This window comes from Parasteatoda tepidariorum, chromosome 3 (assembly GCF_043381705.1).
Source record: "Parasteatoda tepidariorum isolate YZ-2023 chromosome 3, CAS_Ptep_4.0, whole genome shotgun sequence".
In the NCBI taxonomy this organism is placed as follows: domain Eukaryota; kingdom Metazoa; phylum Arthropoda; class Arachnida; order Araneae; family Theridiidae; genus Parasteatoda; species Parasteatoda tepidariorum.
In genome coordinates, this window is record NC_092206.1 from 59,764,274 (window position 1) to 59,783,375 (window position 19,102).

The 19,102-nt window shown below is 30.0% G+C and overlaps 1 protein-coding gene across 1 annotated transcript; it reads left to right on the plus strand.

Annotated features, from left to right (window-relative positions):
* The first annotated feature begins 8,148 nt into the window (after positions 1-8,148).
* LOC107446237 (eukaryotic translation initiation factor eIF1) lies at positions 8,149-15,414 on the plus strand. Its single transcript, XM_016060833.3, has 3 exons — positions 8,149-8,437; positions 10,270-10,427; positions 14,607-15,414. The coding sequence occupies exons 1-3, from the start codon at positions 8,404-8,406 to the stop codon at positions 14,751-14,753; spliced, it is 339 nt and encodes a 112-aa protein (XP_015916319.1). The 5' UTR covers positions 8,149-8,403; the 3' UTR covers positions 14,754-15,414.
* The last annotated feature ends 3,688 nt before the right edge of the window (positions 15,415-19,102 follow it).

Consider the following 19,102-nt stretch of genomic DNA (forward strand, 5'->3'; position numbering starts at 1 on the left):
ATGAAAGGTATTGAAACCTTTCATTGTTACAATATTATCTCAATGTTTTAAATAGTGTCAATTTTTGTTTTTTACACCTTAGATAGGTTTGTTTATATGTAGATCATAATTTTTCTACTGGTTGGATAAAACATTAAACTAATCAACTGTGAACTGACGCAGGTTTGTTACACGTAGTTTATTGTTATCTTAAGAAAAATAAACGTGTGGGTTAAGTCTAATCATTTAAGGTCTTATTTAATTTTTGTGCTCTTTCATGTTAATTTTCCTAAAAATGTAAATCCCTGAAACCCTTATGGGGGCAAAAACAACCCCACTCATTTTCGACAATAATGAAAGCCGGAAAATTTTTGAGAAGCGTCGTAAAACCTCGGACACCCACATAGATTTTGATTATGATTTACTTCAAATTTTGTAATATGAAAGGAAAAGCGAATCACGCACATCTCAATGTAGATGTGCGTACGATGGCGTTATTTTCTGTTTCAAAGGGGGATTTTTGGCATTAATTATTAAGTTTCTGCAGATCCTGAGTAGTTGCTAGTCAATGTTCATACATTACTATTAATAGGTGTATCTATATAGTAAATATTGAATATCGTCATATAGATATTTCTCTGGTGGGGAAGAAAAGACGCTTATAAAATCTCATTTTTTTCAAAAAGTTCCAAGCTAAATCTGCATTTACTAACATCGCGAAACTAAGCGAACATTGGACAATGCTGGAATAGCTTCTTGAAATATTTATTGTCTGGTCTCTTTCTTTAAAGAACTGAAAATTAAGGATATATTTTGTAGTTTTTTAATATTTCAATTTATTTTGATAAAATTAGGGAGGAACTGCATTTTCCTGTGAATCAACTTTTTTTTTTTCCCCTATGTCCGGCTGGAGAATGACCTACGTCATACAGGCATTTGAAGGACAGATAGTACAGAAAATGAAAGAACATCCATGCCTTGCCCGGGATTCGAACCCAAAACCTTCCAAATCCCTGACCCTTACACAAGCTAGTCGGCTTGTGAATCAACTATCTATAGTGTACATTCCAATCTCAGAAATGTGTGTATAGTTTTTTATACACAATTAGTCTTTTTTTTTTTTTTATATTACCAATACTAGTACTATAATTTTTGTCTAATGTTGCGACATTTATTATTGTCTAAAAAATAGTTTCCCTTTTCTTCTACCATACGTTATTTTCGAATTCCTAAATTATAAAATTTTCCCATTAATTTAATCTTTTATTAATTCATATGGAGCAGCTAGGATTTTTTTTTTTCAAGAAGTTTTACTTTTATATTTCTGATTGTTTAATTCTTATCAATGGCATATCAGTTTTTTTTTTTTTGGGGGGGGGGGCTTCTGCAAGGAATTAGCGTTTGTTTTTCTCTTATATGATACAGGGCCCCTAACATTGTGAATTATTAAGTAGCGTGTTGGTTTTTTTCGTAAATTTGTTAAATAGATTATACGCTATTTCTCCTTGAACTGAAACTTTTGAATATTTATTACTAGAAATAAATTTTTAACAAGAATCGTGATTGTAATTAATGTGAAAGATAAATAATTGTTTAATATTAAAAAGGAAAACTATAAAATTTTAGAAATAAATTATGAAGGTCCTTTGTTACATCAAAATGTGAACCAATTAAAAAATTGTGTATTTCCATATTATTTATTGAGTCTATTATAGTCCATATGGCATTTTAGTGCAAAAAGAAGTGGAGCCTACAAATACCTTCATATTAAATTCAAAGTGTTTTCAACTCTTGAATAACATTTTAAATTAACTGTTTTTCTCAATTTATCTTGTAACTAACGCTCATTTAATTAGGTAAATGTTATCAGTAATATCGAAAAATTCTGAATTGCAGGACATTTTGATGCAATGATGATTGACTCTTATGATATATTTTAAAAATTCTAAAGAAAAAGAAATTTATTTAATCTGAAACTGATTAGTCACTCATTATTAATTCTTGAAATATTAAAAAAAAAAAAAAAAATTCTCTGCTCCCTAATATACACACTAAAAATACTAAATAAAAAGTTGTGAAATATAATTAGGAAATAATTTTTCGCAATGTTACTAAATACTAACTTTGGTAAAAAATATTTAACGAGTTTTTATGGCAACTAAAAATAAAGTAGAACTCTAGAAAGCAAAGGTAACTGAAAAAAGCTAAACTATTTGAGATTGAAATGGGCTACAGGTGGCATAGAGCAGAACTCTTTCCCTGCTGCAAAACTTCGCAAGCTTTTACCAATAGCGGTGGAGAGTCAGGAGAAGGAAGTACGTTAGTTTCTGTCTGGATTTTCAAATAGATTAAAAAAATTTTAAGTTAGGTAACATATGAAACTCAAAGCTACATTGAACATAGTTCTAAACGAAAGCATTGTGGAAATTTTAAGAAATATTTTTGGCAAATAAATACGAAAAATGTTAAGAAGGGGAAAAGATAAGAGGGGTCAAGACATGGGGCCGGTCTTCTCCCCAGGTGGCGTATTCGAGCGTTGCCATCGTGAATTGTATGTTATTTAAATAAAGTGATTACAAGCTTATTATTTACGTTTCACTAGAGCTGCACAGTTGGCTATTGGCGACGGTCTGGGAAACATCCCTGAGGATAATCCGAAGACATGCCATCATAATTTTGATCCTCTGCAGAGGGGATGCCCGACGACCTGCGCGAGAAGTCTAGCATTTTGCGATAGAGCAGTTTAACGAGAACCAACACCACACATCCTTGGTCCCTTCGTTGACTGATCCATGATTATGCTTCACAAAGTAAGATAATTGTTTGGAAGTGAGCAAACAGAATTACTTTTAATACATACGTGAATAATTTTAACTTTTGAAGCTGGGAAAAAAATAGCTTTCTTGTCAAGAAACAAAAATTATTGAAAAACAATCATAGGTTGTTGTTGTTGTTAATTTACGTCGCACTAGAGCTGCACAATGGGCTATTGGCGACGGTCTGGGAAACATCCCGGAGGATGATCCGAAGACATGCCATCACAATTTTGATCCTCTGTGGAGGGGATGGCACCCCCACTTCGGTAGCCCGACGGCCTGCGCGCGAAGTCGAGCACTTTACGGTAGCACAGTTTAACGAGGACCAATACCGCACACCCTCGGTCCCTACGCAGACTGATTCAAGTGATCACCCACCCGCACACTGACCGTAGTCAGTGATGCTTGACTTCGGTGATCTGCTGGGAACCGTGTCTTAACGATCAGTCCACTGCGGGACTAAAACAGTCATAGGAGTTGGTAAGAGGTAGCGAACTGATGCCGGACCTCTTAGTATTTTAATAAAACCGATACTACTGCTAACTAATCTTTTGATTACTTAGTAGATGATTCCCTAACTAATAAGGATTATTTAAAAGGCGAAATTTTCATGACCAAACCTCAAATGTTAGCTCAATTTGAAAGCAAGAAAGAAAAAATGTCGGTCAATTTATGTGAAAAGTTCGTGGTAAAATTTTTTTCCCGAATCAGGTTTTCATTCTCTCTCGAACCACATTCAGTGAGAATGTCCCATAAAGGAGCATTCAAGCTGAATGCACGTGCGAATGTTTAAAAACTACATGTAAGACAAACTGCTGAGAAGTTTTTTAAGCTTTATTGTAAAAAATATTGCTTGTTAAAAATATTCCTAACATGTGAGCCTACTTAGCTAGAAGGACTTTTTCCAAGAATTATTTCCCTTTCTCAAAGGAACAAACACACGCTTCGCAGAGAGCGGTTAAGGCCGCAACTGCATGTAGTTGATTGTTAACACTACACTAGGAAGCGCTGCTGGTTCTTTACCGCCTATACTTCCGGGTTGCTGTTTCTGGTGTATTTTGAAGCCATTTAGTTCAGAACGTGTTCATTGTGTTTTGAGATTCTTTTGAATAGTAGTTCTTGCAAACGTTGTATTTGTTAATTTATTACTTTTGTTTACAATGAATACTAAGTCTAAATACCACATGCAATAACTAATAAAGATGTTATATAATAAGAAAAATAGTGAAGAGACAGTACGCTTATATCATTTCATCGATTTTAAAATTATATAGGGTATATAATTTTAATATTAATTGTGAAATAGTAGTGTTAAGTAGAGGTATCACGTGGTTTGCTCAATAATAAATATGTAAACCTAACATTCGAAGAAGGAATCGCTATAAAATACTTCTTACCTTGTCAATAATATATGCCAACTTTAAAATTTAAACCTGAATTATAATTTATAAACTTAAACTTGCTACTCGAACATTATGCTAACGTAAGATGGTGCACAGCTTGCAACAAGGACAAACAGTAATAAACAAATGGAAAGAGGCCAAATCAGGACTGCCAAACAAGCAAGTTTTTCAAAATCTAGCAACCATGTCACCTTTTTTAACAATATATCTATAAATAACTAAACCAACTTTTCACTTCAAACTCACCAGAATTACTTAATAACTTTAATATCTTATGTAATAAGGCATATTTGATCTCAGAAAGTATCTAATTTATTTCTTTTATTGAAAGCAAAATTATCCGTTTGAAAATATCGCCTCGCAGAACAAACTGTAGTAAGCAACTTTCTAGCCGGATCTAGAGCAGGTTGGAAGCTTGAGATTGTTATTGTTTACATTTATATTGAAAACGCCATCCATATTGTATTTCTGTCTTACTTAGTATAGTAGTTTCCTCTACTATCTAGCGTCAGTCCCAGTGGCATGTCTACCGGGGGGCAGAGGGCCCCTCTAAAATTTAAGTGATGGGGCAAACAATGTGTTTCCCCCATGAAATGTAGACACTTACAAAAAAACAACACTTGACAAACACGTGACCCTGAAGTCAAGTAAAATCAGTAATTTAAAAAGAAAAAATTCAATTTTGAAGCTATTTTTCAAATAGAAAACTTTATATTCCTTTAAAATTTAAGTGGGGGGTTGAACAATGTGCTTTGCCCCTTCTGATATTTAGTCATTCAGCAAGACAAAATCAAGTAAAATCGGTGTTTTTAGAAAGAAAAAAAAGCTATTATTTTTCAACTTTGAAGTTATACACCGAGTAGGAAACTGTATTTTGTTCTGAAATTAAACTAAATGGGCGAATAATGTGCTTTTTGACATTTGGAAAAGTAAAGTAAAAGTAGAAAAAATATTTCATTCCCGAATTTTCACTTTATTTTCCGGGTAGAAAACTTTATTTTCTTCCGAAGTAGTAATGCGGTACAAAGCGTAAAGTAATGCGGAGGGAGTAAACAAAGTGTTTCGCCCCTGCTAAAATTTCAACGTGCGCAAAAATAAAGTCAAGAAAAATAGGTAGTTAAGAAAATTTCATCTTTGACTCTATTTTCCAAATAGAAAACTTTGTTTTCCTCTGAAATAAAAGTGTTGAGGGGGCGAAAATTCTGTTTCACATTTTCTGAAATTTTGACATTAATAAAATTAAAATAAAAAACAGTAAAGTTGGAAATTTCAGAAAAGAAAAGAGTTGCATATTTTTAAAACTTCGACGCTATTTTTCAAATAGAAAACTTCATTTTCCTCTTAAATTATAGTGAGGGGTTAGAAAACTTTATTTTCTTCTGATATTAAAGTAAGGGGGGCAAAAATGTGTTTTTTACCTTCTGAAATTTAGACATTTGCAATAATAAAGATCATTGAAATTGGTTATTTAAAAAAAAAAGAAGGAAAGAAAACTTTGAAGCTATTTTCCAATTTTTTTTTCATTTTCCTCTTAAATTAAAGTGATGGGGAGAAGAATATACTTCATCCCTTCCAAAATTCAGTCATTCGCGAAAATAAAGTCAAGTAAAATTATTATTTGGCTCTTATTTTCAATTTTAAAGCCATTTTCCAAATAGAAAGCTTTATTTTCCTTTGAAATTTAATTGAGAGGGAAGATATTGTACGCCACCCCTTCTGAAACTTTGACATCCGTTACAATAAAGTGAAATAGAATTGGTAATTTCAGAAAAAGAATTCCTTTCTTTTTTTTTTCAATTTAGTAGCTATTTTCCAAATTGAAATATAAAACTTTTCTCCCCGACAAAAATACTTCTATTTTGCTTCAATTTTTTCTACATATGACAACTTTTAATTTATAATTTTTTTTTTTTTATAACTGAGATACAAAAAAGAAGAAGAGCACAGCATAGAAAAATAAAACAAGTGTTTAGAATAAAATAATTGCCATTCATTTGCCCTACCCTGGAGAGAGTAATAAAATGCATCCTATACTGACTAATAGATATATTTTAAAGCATCTTTGACTTTTAACACCATCCTACCACCCGCACTGTGGTTGAAAATATATACAGGAGCATGGATAATAAAGTAGGATCTTATTTAGATTGGGAGCAGGGGCCTAAGCATGAGAAATTTACATTCTGCTTGCTTGGTTGCCAGATAGAGTGGAACGAATCCGACTTCGGAAAATGGGTTTCTATCATTATGGACAATAATTCAATATTAACAAGTGGGACTGATCAATTTTCCAAACTACTAACGATACGTCATCGCATTTTCTGAGATAACTGGATCAATATTATTATTTTTTTGTTCGAAATGTTTTAACAGATCACGTGTTTAAAGTTTAAATGATATATATGTTTGACACAAGCTCTGTAAATGCGCAATATCATATGTCATCATTGTTGCCAAAAGCTATCTGCGACACGGAAACCGATATACACGGTCGATATCTCGATCGAATTCGGGCGATCTTAAGATGTGCAATTTTATTCCGGAGTACCATTGCTCCCGTTGGATACTGAGAGGCAGTTAACTCATCGAAATTTTATTGTAATACATTTTAGTTGACACTATCCACTGCTGTACAAATTATTCTCAGAGCTTTCACTTCAGAAGCATCTTGATGTCACCGAAATCAAGAAAAATTAATTATTTCAGAACCTGTTGCCTGATATAGAGTTCTTTAAATGATTGGATGATTCCAAGATTCAAAGTTGAAATTTTGTTGGAAAACCTACAAGCAGCTAATAAGCATAATAAAAGAAAAAGAAGAAAAAATCAGATAAATTTTATGCTAGCTTCGTAGAAAAAAAAAATGATTTTGATCTGTTAAAAAAATGCATAAAATGGAATATTTTAACCTACGACTATAGATGATTTTAACGGACAAGCAGAAATGACGTAGGGAGCAGGATAACGTACAAAAAGGACAATGTAAAACCGGGATTCCAATGTATTTGTTGTTCTCCCTCAAATAAAAAAAATTACCTTTATTTTATTTTATAGGCTTACATTTAGATTGACACCTGGTGGCTGAGTGGTAGCGCTTCGCACTCCCGTGCCACAGATCCTGAGTTCGATTCTCGGACCGGGCAAGGTTGACTCAGCCTTTCATCCCCTCTGGGTCGATAAATGAGTACCAAGCATGCTTGGGAACTAAACACTGGGGATTTCGCGTTCGGCTGACCACCATACCGGAACACCTGCTTCTGCACCCCACAGCCCAAGCTCAAGAAAATTGAGATGAGCACAGTAGGCCTTGGCCCTCTTTGGGCTGTCGCGCCACTGAGTTTAGTTATTTTTAGATTACGAATGCCGTATGTGAATGTATCCATCTATCAATTTTAGTCCCTTGATCTATTAATCTTGTAAATTTGGTATTTAATTGAATTTAAACTATATTAAAATTCGCACAGTAGACTGATTATAAAGAAAGGGTTTTTCCAGTAGAACGTTGAAGTCAAACTTCACTGGTTGTGGTCAGTAAGCGGGAGTGCGACCGCTTTGATCAATCTACGTAGGGACCGAGGGTGCGTGGTATCGTTCATTGTTAAACTGTTCTACCATAAAGTGCTGGACTTTGCACGCAAGTCATTGGGCTTGAATTTGAGAATGAGAACTGGATTAGTGAAAAATATTTACCGGAGAAAAACTCGGTTATCAGGTTCTCATTCAGATGCGATTTTTCTGCATGCGAGAAAATCGCTGGAAATGAGTCCACTCTTAATAATGCGAAATGTCATAGGTGACTCTCATTAAAGTGAAAAGGAACACTTTTTTAGCAGTTTTAAAACCTGTAGTTCAAGGAAATCTAAAACAAAAACTTGAAATTCAGAATGGGAACTTTTACTTAAGTTTTCGCTGCAGCATTCAACTGCGTATTGGGTGTTGCGATTTTTTTTGTTGACATTTTGTGCTCCAACTCTATCATTGTTCACAGGACCGTGAGAGAAAATTTATCTGCTTCTGCGCATTTATTCTGCGCTTATATTACCACTCTCTTTCATAGAAACAACTCAACCATTTCGTGTAACTTAAATTGTACCTTCATCTTTGTTTTTATTATAATTAATTAAATTTATTGTTAAAAAGGAAAGGTAGAAGAACTATTTGCTACAAAAGTCAGCTTAGCATTTGTGCAGAACACCAGAAAATCTATGTCTACCGGTATTCAGAATTTAAACACTTTTGGTGAGTATATTATATTAACGACCTTGACTAATTTTCTTTGTTTTGTGATTAAACTGATTAATAATTAATTTTTATAAAATTAAATAAGTAATCTTTTATGAAATCTATATAAATTTTAAATTCATGCATGTTGGAATTGCTTTATGCTCTTCCCGAGTTCAATTTAGGTCATGAACTCTCGATTGTATCTAACTGCGTAATGGCTTATGAACCCCACGCTATTGTCGATATTTATTATTGTTAAACATTTTCAGATGTAAATGTTCTTTTTAGCACAGTTTTATTACTTCATTAATTGGTATATATGATTTCTGTTTAGGTCTTTTAGGTGTAGTCAACTTCAAAGTTCGTTGAAATTAATAATAAATGAATGTAAATTTATATGATGAAGAGCATGGTATTAAAATTTGAAATTGTGTTCGAGTTCATATTTCCTCGATTTAACGAAGACTTCGAGTCGTGAACATTCAGGAGTGTAATATCGTATAGAAGTTATACTCTGTTACATAACTCTCACTTTTTAGTAGTACAATATTTTCTTAAAATCCTTTTATTTTTTGCAGTATGTTTGAATACGTTGAACAATTCTTTAATAAAAAGATTAAAAATGTGGTAAGTTTACTTAATATAAAATTTGTAATCAGTAGGGGACTTATTAACAAGCAAATTTTTTTTAAAGATTATGCTATTTAAGAATTTCTGCGGGAACGAAATAGATATGACATATAAATAACATAGAGAATGTTTCCATATCCTGATCTGTCACGATAAGCATGTAGAACTAAGAGGATAATGTAATGTGAATACATTTGAAAAGTTTCATATTTCCATCCCTGTGCTGCATTGTAAAGTTTTGGATATTTTTTGTAGTAATGTTTATATTTATCAAATTTACTTACACCTAAATATGTATATAATAATAATTCATTGACTCCGTCTTGCAAATGGCTGTCACAACTTTCAATTTAAGCTGATAGTGGTGCAATAATCTACTCTGGGATATCCATATTTACTATACCTCCAAAGGATAATTTGAAATCTCTCAATTCTTTAGATGATCTGTATTTCCAATTTTTTGTCTTCCAATATTATTAACAATGAAGAATTTATAAAGTTTAATTTGAAAGCTTAAAATAATTGCTCTATATACTGCATTGCTCTCAATAAATTTTAACTAATAAGATGAAATGTGTTTTGCCTTTCTATTGATATTTTAAATTGATATTTTTTTTTTCTGAACAAGGAATTCATCAATTAAAATTTCATATTTAAACAGTAAAGATAGAATAACTTTCCATCTATAATGAAATCTTAAATTAAATTTAGAATATTTTCGTTTAATTGAAAAGTCTATTTTGGTTACTTTGTCAATTAATCAGATATCATGATATTTATTTTAAAGTAAATTTTGAATATAATATAATATATATCATGATACGGATATATATCTGTTTAAATATTTTAATAAATCCTGAAATAGTTAAAGTCCAACTGAATTATATGTGGGAAAAGTAAATATATTGCACAAAATTTCTTTTATATACTTGTTTTTGAAAACAGGCTAAGCATCTTTTACTTCATATATTTTTGTTGTTAGATAAATTTATAAAACGATCAGTTCATAATTTTAAAGAGCAAATTTCTTTAATAATTGCCAAGTTGAAAAAATGAAAACTCATCTTGTAAATAAAAACAAAAAAAATAGGCCCAATTTGGCAAAACCGTATTTCAGTCCAATGTTTTATTGCAAAATGTGTTTGCTTCATTGTGTTCTGTCATCCATTACCTTTTCATTGAAATATTATCTTAAATTTTTTCTTTTAAATATGTAGATCCGTTTGCTGATGCAATCCGGGCTGATGAGCAAGGTGGTCAAGACAAACTAATTCACGTTAGAATCCAGCAGCGGAACGGACGTAAAACTTTAACTACTGTGCAAGGCATCTCTGATGATTACGACAAGAAAAAGATTGTAAAAGCCTGTAAAAAGGTAACTAATAAATCTCCAACGAACTATCTGTATTCATATACGATGGTATTTTTTATTTAAATCTATATTCATATATAATGGTATTTTTATTTAAATAATTGTAACCATTTTTGCATCTACTCTTGAATTTAAGCTCTAGAAATTTTTCTGTCAGTCATTTTTCTTTTCTAACACATCTCCTAATGTTGCACCCCCTTTTAATGTTTCTAATTTTTCTGAATTACCTCTGCTATGTCTGTGGATGTGCTTCAAATTGTTTATAGTGTAAGCAATGATTTGTTTACTGAATTTTCGGAAAATCAAGTTTAAGTGGCTTCGCAATTCCTTATTTAATCCTTATTTTATTAATATTTTAAGTAATTCTTTTAAAAAGGAGGGGAAAAAAATAAGTTTAAAAGAATTAACATCTTAAGAAATATCAAAGTCGTGATTTTTAAAAGCTGGATTTCATTCCTCTTGTATTGCATTTGATGCCTAAATTGTACTAAGTTTTTAAATTTTATATAAATTTTCATTTCAATGCGAAAATGTAGTTTTCAAAGAGTTAGAAAATTTTCCCTAAAAATAGTGATATTAAAGTAGCCTTTTCTATTCATGCATAGCTTTTGTTTTCCCTGAGAGTACTTTTTATTCTTAATAGCATCTTTTAAGAGTATCTGTATACGTTTGTAAGTGCAGATGCATCACATATTGTCAATCCTGGTGGTACTTGGAGGCTTGTAACATATAGTCTACCAAATTTATTTCTTCCTTTTCTGTGAATATTTTGTGATTCTGTATATTTGAAGTTAGAATTTGTCTGCTCTCTTTTTCTTTGTAAGGAAATAATATACCGGTTCAGTGATCTTAGTAATACTGTAGAATTCAGCAGCTTTCCTACGAGTCATTTCCCCTGATAAAACTTGCAGCAGCTTTTTCAACATTGTTAGTATGAACTGCTGCATTACTTTTTGCTTTTAATACTTGTTATTAGTTAAGTCTAATTAGTTCCTGAAATAATAACTATTAATAAACACAGATTATATCAATTGAAAAATATTTTGCATGCACAACATCTTTTTGTTGAAAATCTATTTTTAATAAGGTCCCAAGGTGGGCCACCTCCATTTGTCCCAAGGTGCACTATATACTTAATATGAAATTTTAAACTGTCATACTTTTAGGCTTAGCATTAGGACAATTAAATTTGATAATTTCTAAAGGGAAAGCTTTATACTTCATTATATTATCCCTTATTGAAAATAATTTCATTAAAATTTCTTTCTACACCTAATTAAACTTTTATATAAAAGTAAACAAACATGCTTCAAAAATAGAAATCTTAATAAATTCTTACCTGCTTAATCAATAGAATCAAAATATGTTCCAAGGTTAGGTGATGCTGACATTTATCTGAATCTAAAAAACTAAAATATCATTTAAAATTTAAGGCAGAGAATAAAAATGTCCCAAGGTGTACTGTGTCCCAAGGTAAGCCACTCTCCCCTATTAAAAATTAGATGTGTGATTTCTAATTCACAAATCATAATTAATATATTGGAATCTTAAATATTATTTGGAATTCGGTAATAATAAATGCCAAAAAACGATGGAAATGTCACTTGGATTTATGATGAAATCTGCAAAAACTACTGCTCAAATTCAAAATTCATGTATTGTAATATCATATTAAAAATATTGGGTCTTTTAAAACCATGTGGAATTTTAGCGCATTAAAAAGTGATGACAAATTGATTTATATATTTATTTTTTTTTTAACATTATTTTATTATACTTTTGCACTTAAATCATTTTTTACTAGCCTAGTACTGGAAGTAATAGGTACATTATTCAGTTTAAAGTTTGTGGATTTATAAATCCTGTAACTATTTCTTCAGGGGGCAGCCGCTGCAACAGATTCTCAAATGCATGAAATATATTTGAAAAAAAAAAAAGAATCTCCTTTTGATATTTTGTTCCATTATGGACCTGAAAATTTAAATTTTCAGTTTGCAGCCAATGCCCGTAGACTAATAACTTACTAGCCACTTTTTCCACAAATCTAATGGAATAGTGGCCAACATAGCTCTTTAGTACTTCAGACTGAAATAAGTCTTCAGAAAAATCAATGAACTAGATAAATTAAATTTTCTTTATTTTTCACCATGAAATTAAAAATATTTTTGTTAAAAATGAAAAGAAATTACATTTTCATACCTACCAACTTTTCTCATTTGGAGTATAATTTTATTTATATTTAAAGTTGTAGTAAAATATATGCTTTCTATATATTCCTTACATTTTATAAACTTAATTTATAATCTTTTTGACCACCACTATTATGAAAAATATTAATCACATATATTAATATGTAATACTGTTGTGACAGTCCACAGCTTTTTCAAAATGCAGCGTATGTTTCTGCCTAAAATTGTGATTTAAATTCCATTTTACTACCACTTGTGAAAATCATCCTCGAAAGGATTAAAAGTTGACAGGTATGCATTTTAATGTAAACATTGTTATTTTTTACAAATGGATACTTGCACATAAAGAATATCACTGAAACCCACACTTGTGGCCTATGATGTCAGCACCAGTTGGTCATTTATAAGCAAAATGGCATGTTAAAGTTACGCCAGGTTTCTCCATATAGATTAGAAAGTATTTAATTTGAAGTTAATTATATACAGCTTTGTATTGCTGGTGGAATTTGTTGAAATATAATTCTTTCTCGTCTACATCTTTCACTTAACTTAGATTTATTATTTGTTTATATAGTTTATTGTAACTGTGATATTTATTTGTTTTGTGTTCCTGGTAACTTAGATGCATAATTAGTTTGTTTATGTTTTACTTGGCTTCTTGCCTGTCTTTGTGTTGATGTATAGTGAAAGAATTGAAATTTTTATAAAAGAGTATAGAATGTGTCACTTAAGAGATTTGATACTTTAACGTACTTGATATAGTATGGAAAGAACAATTGCTAAGGTAAACAAATGCCACATTTCAACAACCGTTCGGGATCGGGATACCTACTCTATTTCACATGTAGGTATTGCAAAAATATCTAGTAATGATGTCATACTACAATGAAAGAACGGTGTCAGGACTTTTATTTATCTTCTTCTTACCAACCTAACTAAATCTTATTCTTAAAGTCCTGGCAATTGGGATTAATTTTAACTCAACATTTGCTTGTGTAAATAAAATTTACTATTGCTGAATCTAAATCTGCTGGAGTTTGCCTTCTTTCCTCCCCCCAACCTATTGGTATACCGGCCAAAGTTAAATCAAGATTATAAAAAAGAAAAATTATACTGCTAGAATAAAAAATAAATTCTGAAGTAAAAAGTAAAGCTGAATGGTTTCGGGAAAAAATTGGTTGTTCAGTGATACTGGGTGTAAAAAGATATACAAGATTAGCTATTATTTGTCTATTGTTGCCCCCTGTTAAATAAAATATTTTTTAGCAAAAATATCCAAATGATTAATTTAATGTGTTGGCTATTCTCAAGAAAAAGTAAATTTCGGTTTCAGTTAGCTATAAATTTCTAAAAGTTCCGGTACACAAGGCTTGAATATATTAATTGTTCAAAAAGTAAGTTCTGTCTTGAAATTATTTTAGAGAAGTTAAATCTACAATAAAAATACTATAAATATGTGACAAAATGTAATTAAGCCTACTGACAATTCGTGCACGTAAAATTCAATGCACAATAAAAAAATAAATTAAAACCAGAAAGTGGCTTGTGGCTTATTTAAGTTTCCACCTTTTTTGTTGACTTTGCGAGTAGTTATTTTCAGATATATTTGACTACAATGAATTTACAACTGTTCAGGCCGAGCAATATAAAACTGGCCTTATTTTAATTTATTTTTGACCTTAGTTATAGTTTTCTGACTTTCTTCTAAGTGTGGTCTTATAAATAACATTCACAAATCTAACTGCTTTTTACAAGTTTTAGTTCACATGCAAAAAATAAACTTTTTTCCCCCTCTTTCGTGAAAACTCACTTAAAATATTTTTTTTACAAAAATGCTTTTTGTTATTCAAATCTAGAGTGATTGTTGCACAATGTTTTAAATAAAATATTTTTTTGTTTAATAGCTTTTTCTAATCTGCATCTTATTGTTATTTTGTGGCTACTTTGATTCTTTTACTTAAGCATTCAGTATTAAAATTATATTTTGTTGTAGGAATTTGCTTGCAATGGAACTGTTGTGGAACATTCTGAGTATGGAGAGGTAATTCAACTTCAAGGAGATCAAAGAAATAATATTTGTCAGTTTCTAACAAAGGTTGGCATTGCCAAACCTGAACAGCTTAAAATACATGGTTTCTAAATTTGCCTTAGAATCTTTTTGCTACACCTAAAATGTGGAGTTCTTTATGTTTTGTGAAATATTTTTAATCATGTGTATTAATTGTAATTAAAGAGCAGTTTAAAATGTATATGACTTAACTTATTTAATAATAAGATTCCAAATTCTTTTCTAGCCTTAATTTTTTACTTTATTTGTTCATAGTTGGCATTTATTTTTATTAAAACTTGTGCTGTATACATACATTCCAAAAATGAGAGTAAAATTAAATTTGAGATAGCCTTCCCATTTTAAATATTAGGTTTTAAGTAAATTTATTCAGAATGCTTCCTTGTTCTATGAAATGTTGCAAATTACATGTATGCCAACTTTACAGAATTTCTGTAGTTACTATGAAAGGACATTAACCTCCGTCTGTCAAGAATTGTTAATATATTTATGGTCTTGATTGTAATGAAATTTTTTGTTGCTATTCCAGAATGATCCCTATATTTCTTAGACCAACTCAGCTAAATTGTAATAAGTTATTAGCTTATTTATTAAACATGTATATTTTGGAATGTTGCTTAAGACTTGGAACTTAATATGAACAAAGAGGTAGCAATTTTTATTTGTAACTCTTGCATGTATGACATGTAAGCTATCGATATAATAAATTTTAATAAAGTTTGATTTTTGCGTAGTTGAATGTTTCTTATTGCTGGTGAAAACATTTAAAATTATATACAGGGTATCCACGCACCTGGAAAGTCATGAATTTCAATATTGAACAAAATTTGTCATGATTTTAACTATTTTTTTTAAAAAAAAATCCTGGAAAATCATGGATTTAGATTGCCAAAAAATCCTAATTTTTAAAAGGGAACCCCCCCTCCCCAATTTCATCTTGTTCCGAATATCTGAATTCTTAACAAAATCATCACTCACAGTCATATTTTATTAGAATATAAAATATTCTTATGTTCTTTAAAAACGGTGTTTTTTAAAAAAATTAAAGAAAAAACATTTCTAGATCGAATTATCTTTTAAACTTCTGTGATTTAAGAATTTTTATTATTTTTAATTAATTTAAAATTCTAGCTGAAGTAAACCAGTCATTGGCAAACTTTATTTATTTCAAAATGAAAACAGAAAAATCGGGAGTCATTCTTTCCTTTCCGATGAACAAGAAAAGTATCTTTAGAATAAAATTCTGCAGAGATTAAGAAACAAATTTATTTGCTTTCATATTTTTTTCAGCTATTTTATTGTTTCAACTCTTTCTTTACTCTGTTTTGAAATTTAAAATCTATAAATATGAAGATGCATAGTATATCAGTTTTGGTTATACCTATCATTTCAATTAATGTTATTATAATGCTTTTTTAAATTTACTTTTGTGTTTTTTGTCAGAGAAAATTGTAACTTCATTAAGTCATGAAAATTCTTTGAATGTGTCATGGAAAATCATGAATTTGAAAATCTAAAATATAGCAGATGCCCTGTATATACTTTAATTATTATTGGTCACATAACAAGCATATTATGGGTTTACTTTTTTGTGTGAAATTAAATTAACCTATTAATTATATGCAGAGAATATTTCCTAGGCTTTAGTGCTGCACTTTTGTTAAGGGAGAGTTTGAAATTCTAACTGTAACACTCACTAGATTTTAAGTTAAAAAATATTGAATTTTTTAGCGCTGTAGCTTTAAATTGTGTAAATTTTTAATCTGAAAAGCTTATTTTTTAATTTCTGGAGTAATGCATATTCCTTATTTTTTAATGAACTGGCATTAAATTTGTCTACGATATGAATTTTGTTATGCTATAATAACATTTTAAATGACTTATCTTTGTAGAGTATATTATAATTTGTACGTTTTGCTAAGTCTTTTGTCTGGGTTAAAATACTTTTTAACTTGTATTTTTCTTCATACAGCAAAATAACATAGCTATCATTAGTTTTAAAATTTTCTGAAGTATTTCTAATTTTCCAGTGTTTGTAACGCATCAGGAGGAACTGGGAAATCTCGGGGAGTTTCAAATTTTTTGTCATGAATTTTTATTCAACTTGTTAATTAATAGTCTTTTCTTTGAGTGCAATTGAAATCTAATAATTTAATTAATAGGTGCATTAACTATGTAAGCATATTCATACAAATAACTTTAAATTTTTCTTGCTTTTAATATTTTATTATCCTATATTCTCATTTTTTTTTTTTTTAAACTGGTGCCTGGCTAAGAACATTATTTTTTAGAACTGTTCTAGATAATCTGAATTCTGAACAAATTTACTATGATCCCTATTTCAATCTTGAGGTATTGAAATTATAATTTTTTTTTTCATTTAAGAAAGAATTTTTACCATAATTTGAAAATTAAATTTCCTGGCATAAACTAGAATAAGTTGGACTAGTGTAAGAAACAGTAAAAATTATTTTTATTTTTAAAATTCATAGTGTTGCAATTTATTGAATGCAAACAATCCAGGTCACTGAATATTCAGTAAGGTTGAATGACTTATTCCTTTTTACTTAGTTTTGAAAAGGATTATATATTATAAAATTGTTATGATCTAAATCCATTTTTGATTATAAATTATATATCCTTTCTTTAATAGTACAGTCAAACTCCGCTATAGTGAACCTTCAAGGGACCGAAATTTCGGTTCACTATAACCAGGAGATCACTATATCCGTTACGCAGGCAATTTCACAAATGGTTTCCAAACTCCTCCCTTTTATTACATTATATTCATATAAATGGCTGAAAAATATTATGTAGTAGCAAAAAATGTTTTATTTTTCATCATTCTTCGTCTTGCGTACAAATAAAAATTAGTAATCTTCAGCTGATGAGCAATCCTCAACATCAGATATGGTAACACTTCCCGACTATCAGATAATTTTTCCTGAATTTCTGTTATTCCGTTTTTTAAACCTGTCTAACCTGCCATTCGAGCACATAAAAGTAGTTTCTATAGATGGTTTTAAAAACCGCTATTTGTATTTATTTTGAAGTAGAAATTTCAAAATTATTACAAAGAAAATGGGAAGGGAAATCAGTCGAAGACAGAAAAAAGTTCATTATATCCAACTTCCTCACTTTTTTGGTTCACTATATCCACTGAAAATAACATTATACGTGTATAGCAAGGCACGGGACTGAGCCTTTCGTTCACTATATCCGGGAGTTCATTATAGCGGGGTTTGACTGTATTAACAAGTGCTAATATTTAAATAACAAAACTTAACAACATGACATTTTATAACAAAGGTGGGTGGTTGAAATAGCCATGGTAGTGGAGAAAATTATAAGTTTTAAATTTTATTTCAATAGATTTAAAAAATAAACCTGAATTGATGCATTAAAACAATTTGGGATGTTTTAATTTTATGTAAGTCTGTTTATCTCCTCAAAGCCAAAAGTATTGCTAAGCAGCAAGGAGTTCACGAGCCCCTAGTTCAAATTAGTGACTGATATTATGCAAATACAGTGTAATGCTTGAAAATGTTAGTTTCGAAATTAAAATGAATATAAAGCTTCGCAAGGATTAATTGAAATGTTTGTGTTAATTATTAGCTTTCAAACTTAGCGATCTTATATATGGTTTTAAGTCTTGGTGGTAAGGGATATTTTATTTTTTCAAATAGATATATTTTGGTTTTACTACGCTTTTTCTGGGGTAACAATAGTTCTGAAGCGAATGTTTTTATACTTTGATTTGCGGAATTTATAATCAAATGAATAATTGTGATCTTTCTGGTGATTAACACTTATTAGGTATTTTTGAAGCTGTGATAAAATAGGAATAAAAAAAAGTTCGTTTTCTTGTTAGATTCTAAAATATTAAGTTTAAATTATAGTTTTTTTTTTTTTTTAAAGTGCCCATGTTCTACCATTCAATCAGAATGAAATTTTAAGTAACAGTTGATGGTTGATGTCTGAAATATATTATGACATACCGATAGGACAGGACCATTTTTTATTTATGAACGATTTTTTTTCTTTTAAAATTCGAATTTGTTCTAAAATTACTGAAATTTATGTCCTTTTTTTCCACTTTTTGCTTCGATTAATTTCTTATCCATTGTTGCACAAAAACTTTTATCACTATAGATCATTATTTTATGAGCTAGCGTTTGAGTTTTTGTCAAAATTAAAAAAAAAAAAATGAGACATTGCCATGCATAAAATTAAACATTTATATTGAAATTTTAAAAAAATATAAAATGTTATATTCGAAATAAAACCATTTCCTATTTGAACTTAACAATTAAATTACTTCCCATTATTTTCTTATTCAGTCACACAATCTGTGTTTCTAAGTTTAATTTTTTCCAGGTAAATTAATTCCAAGTACAGGTAACACTTAAAAGAACTTTTTT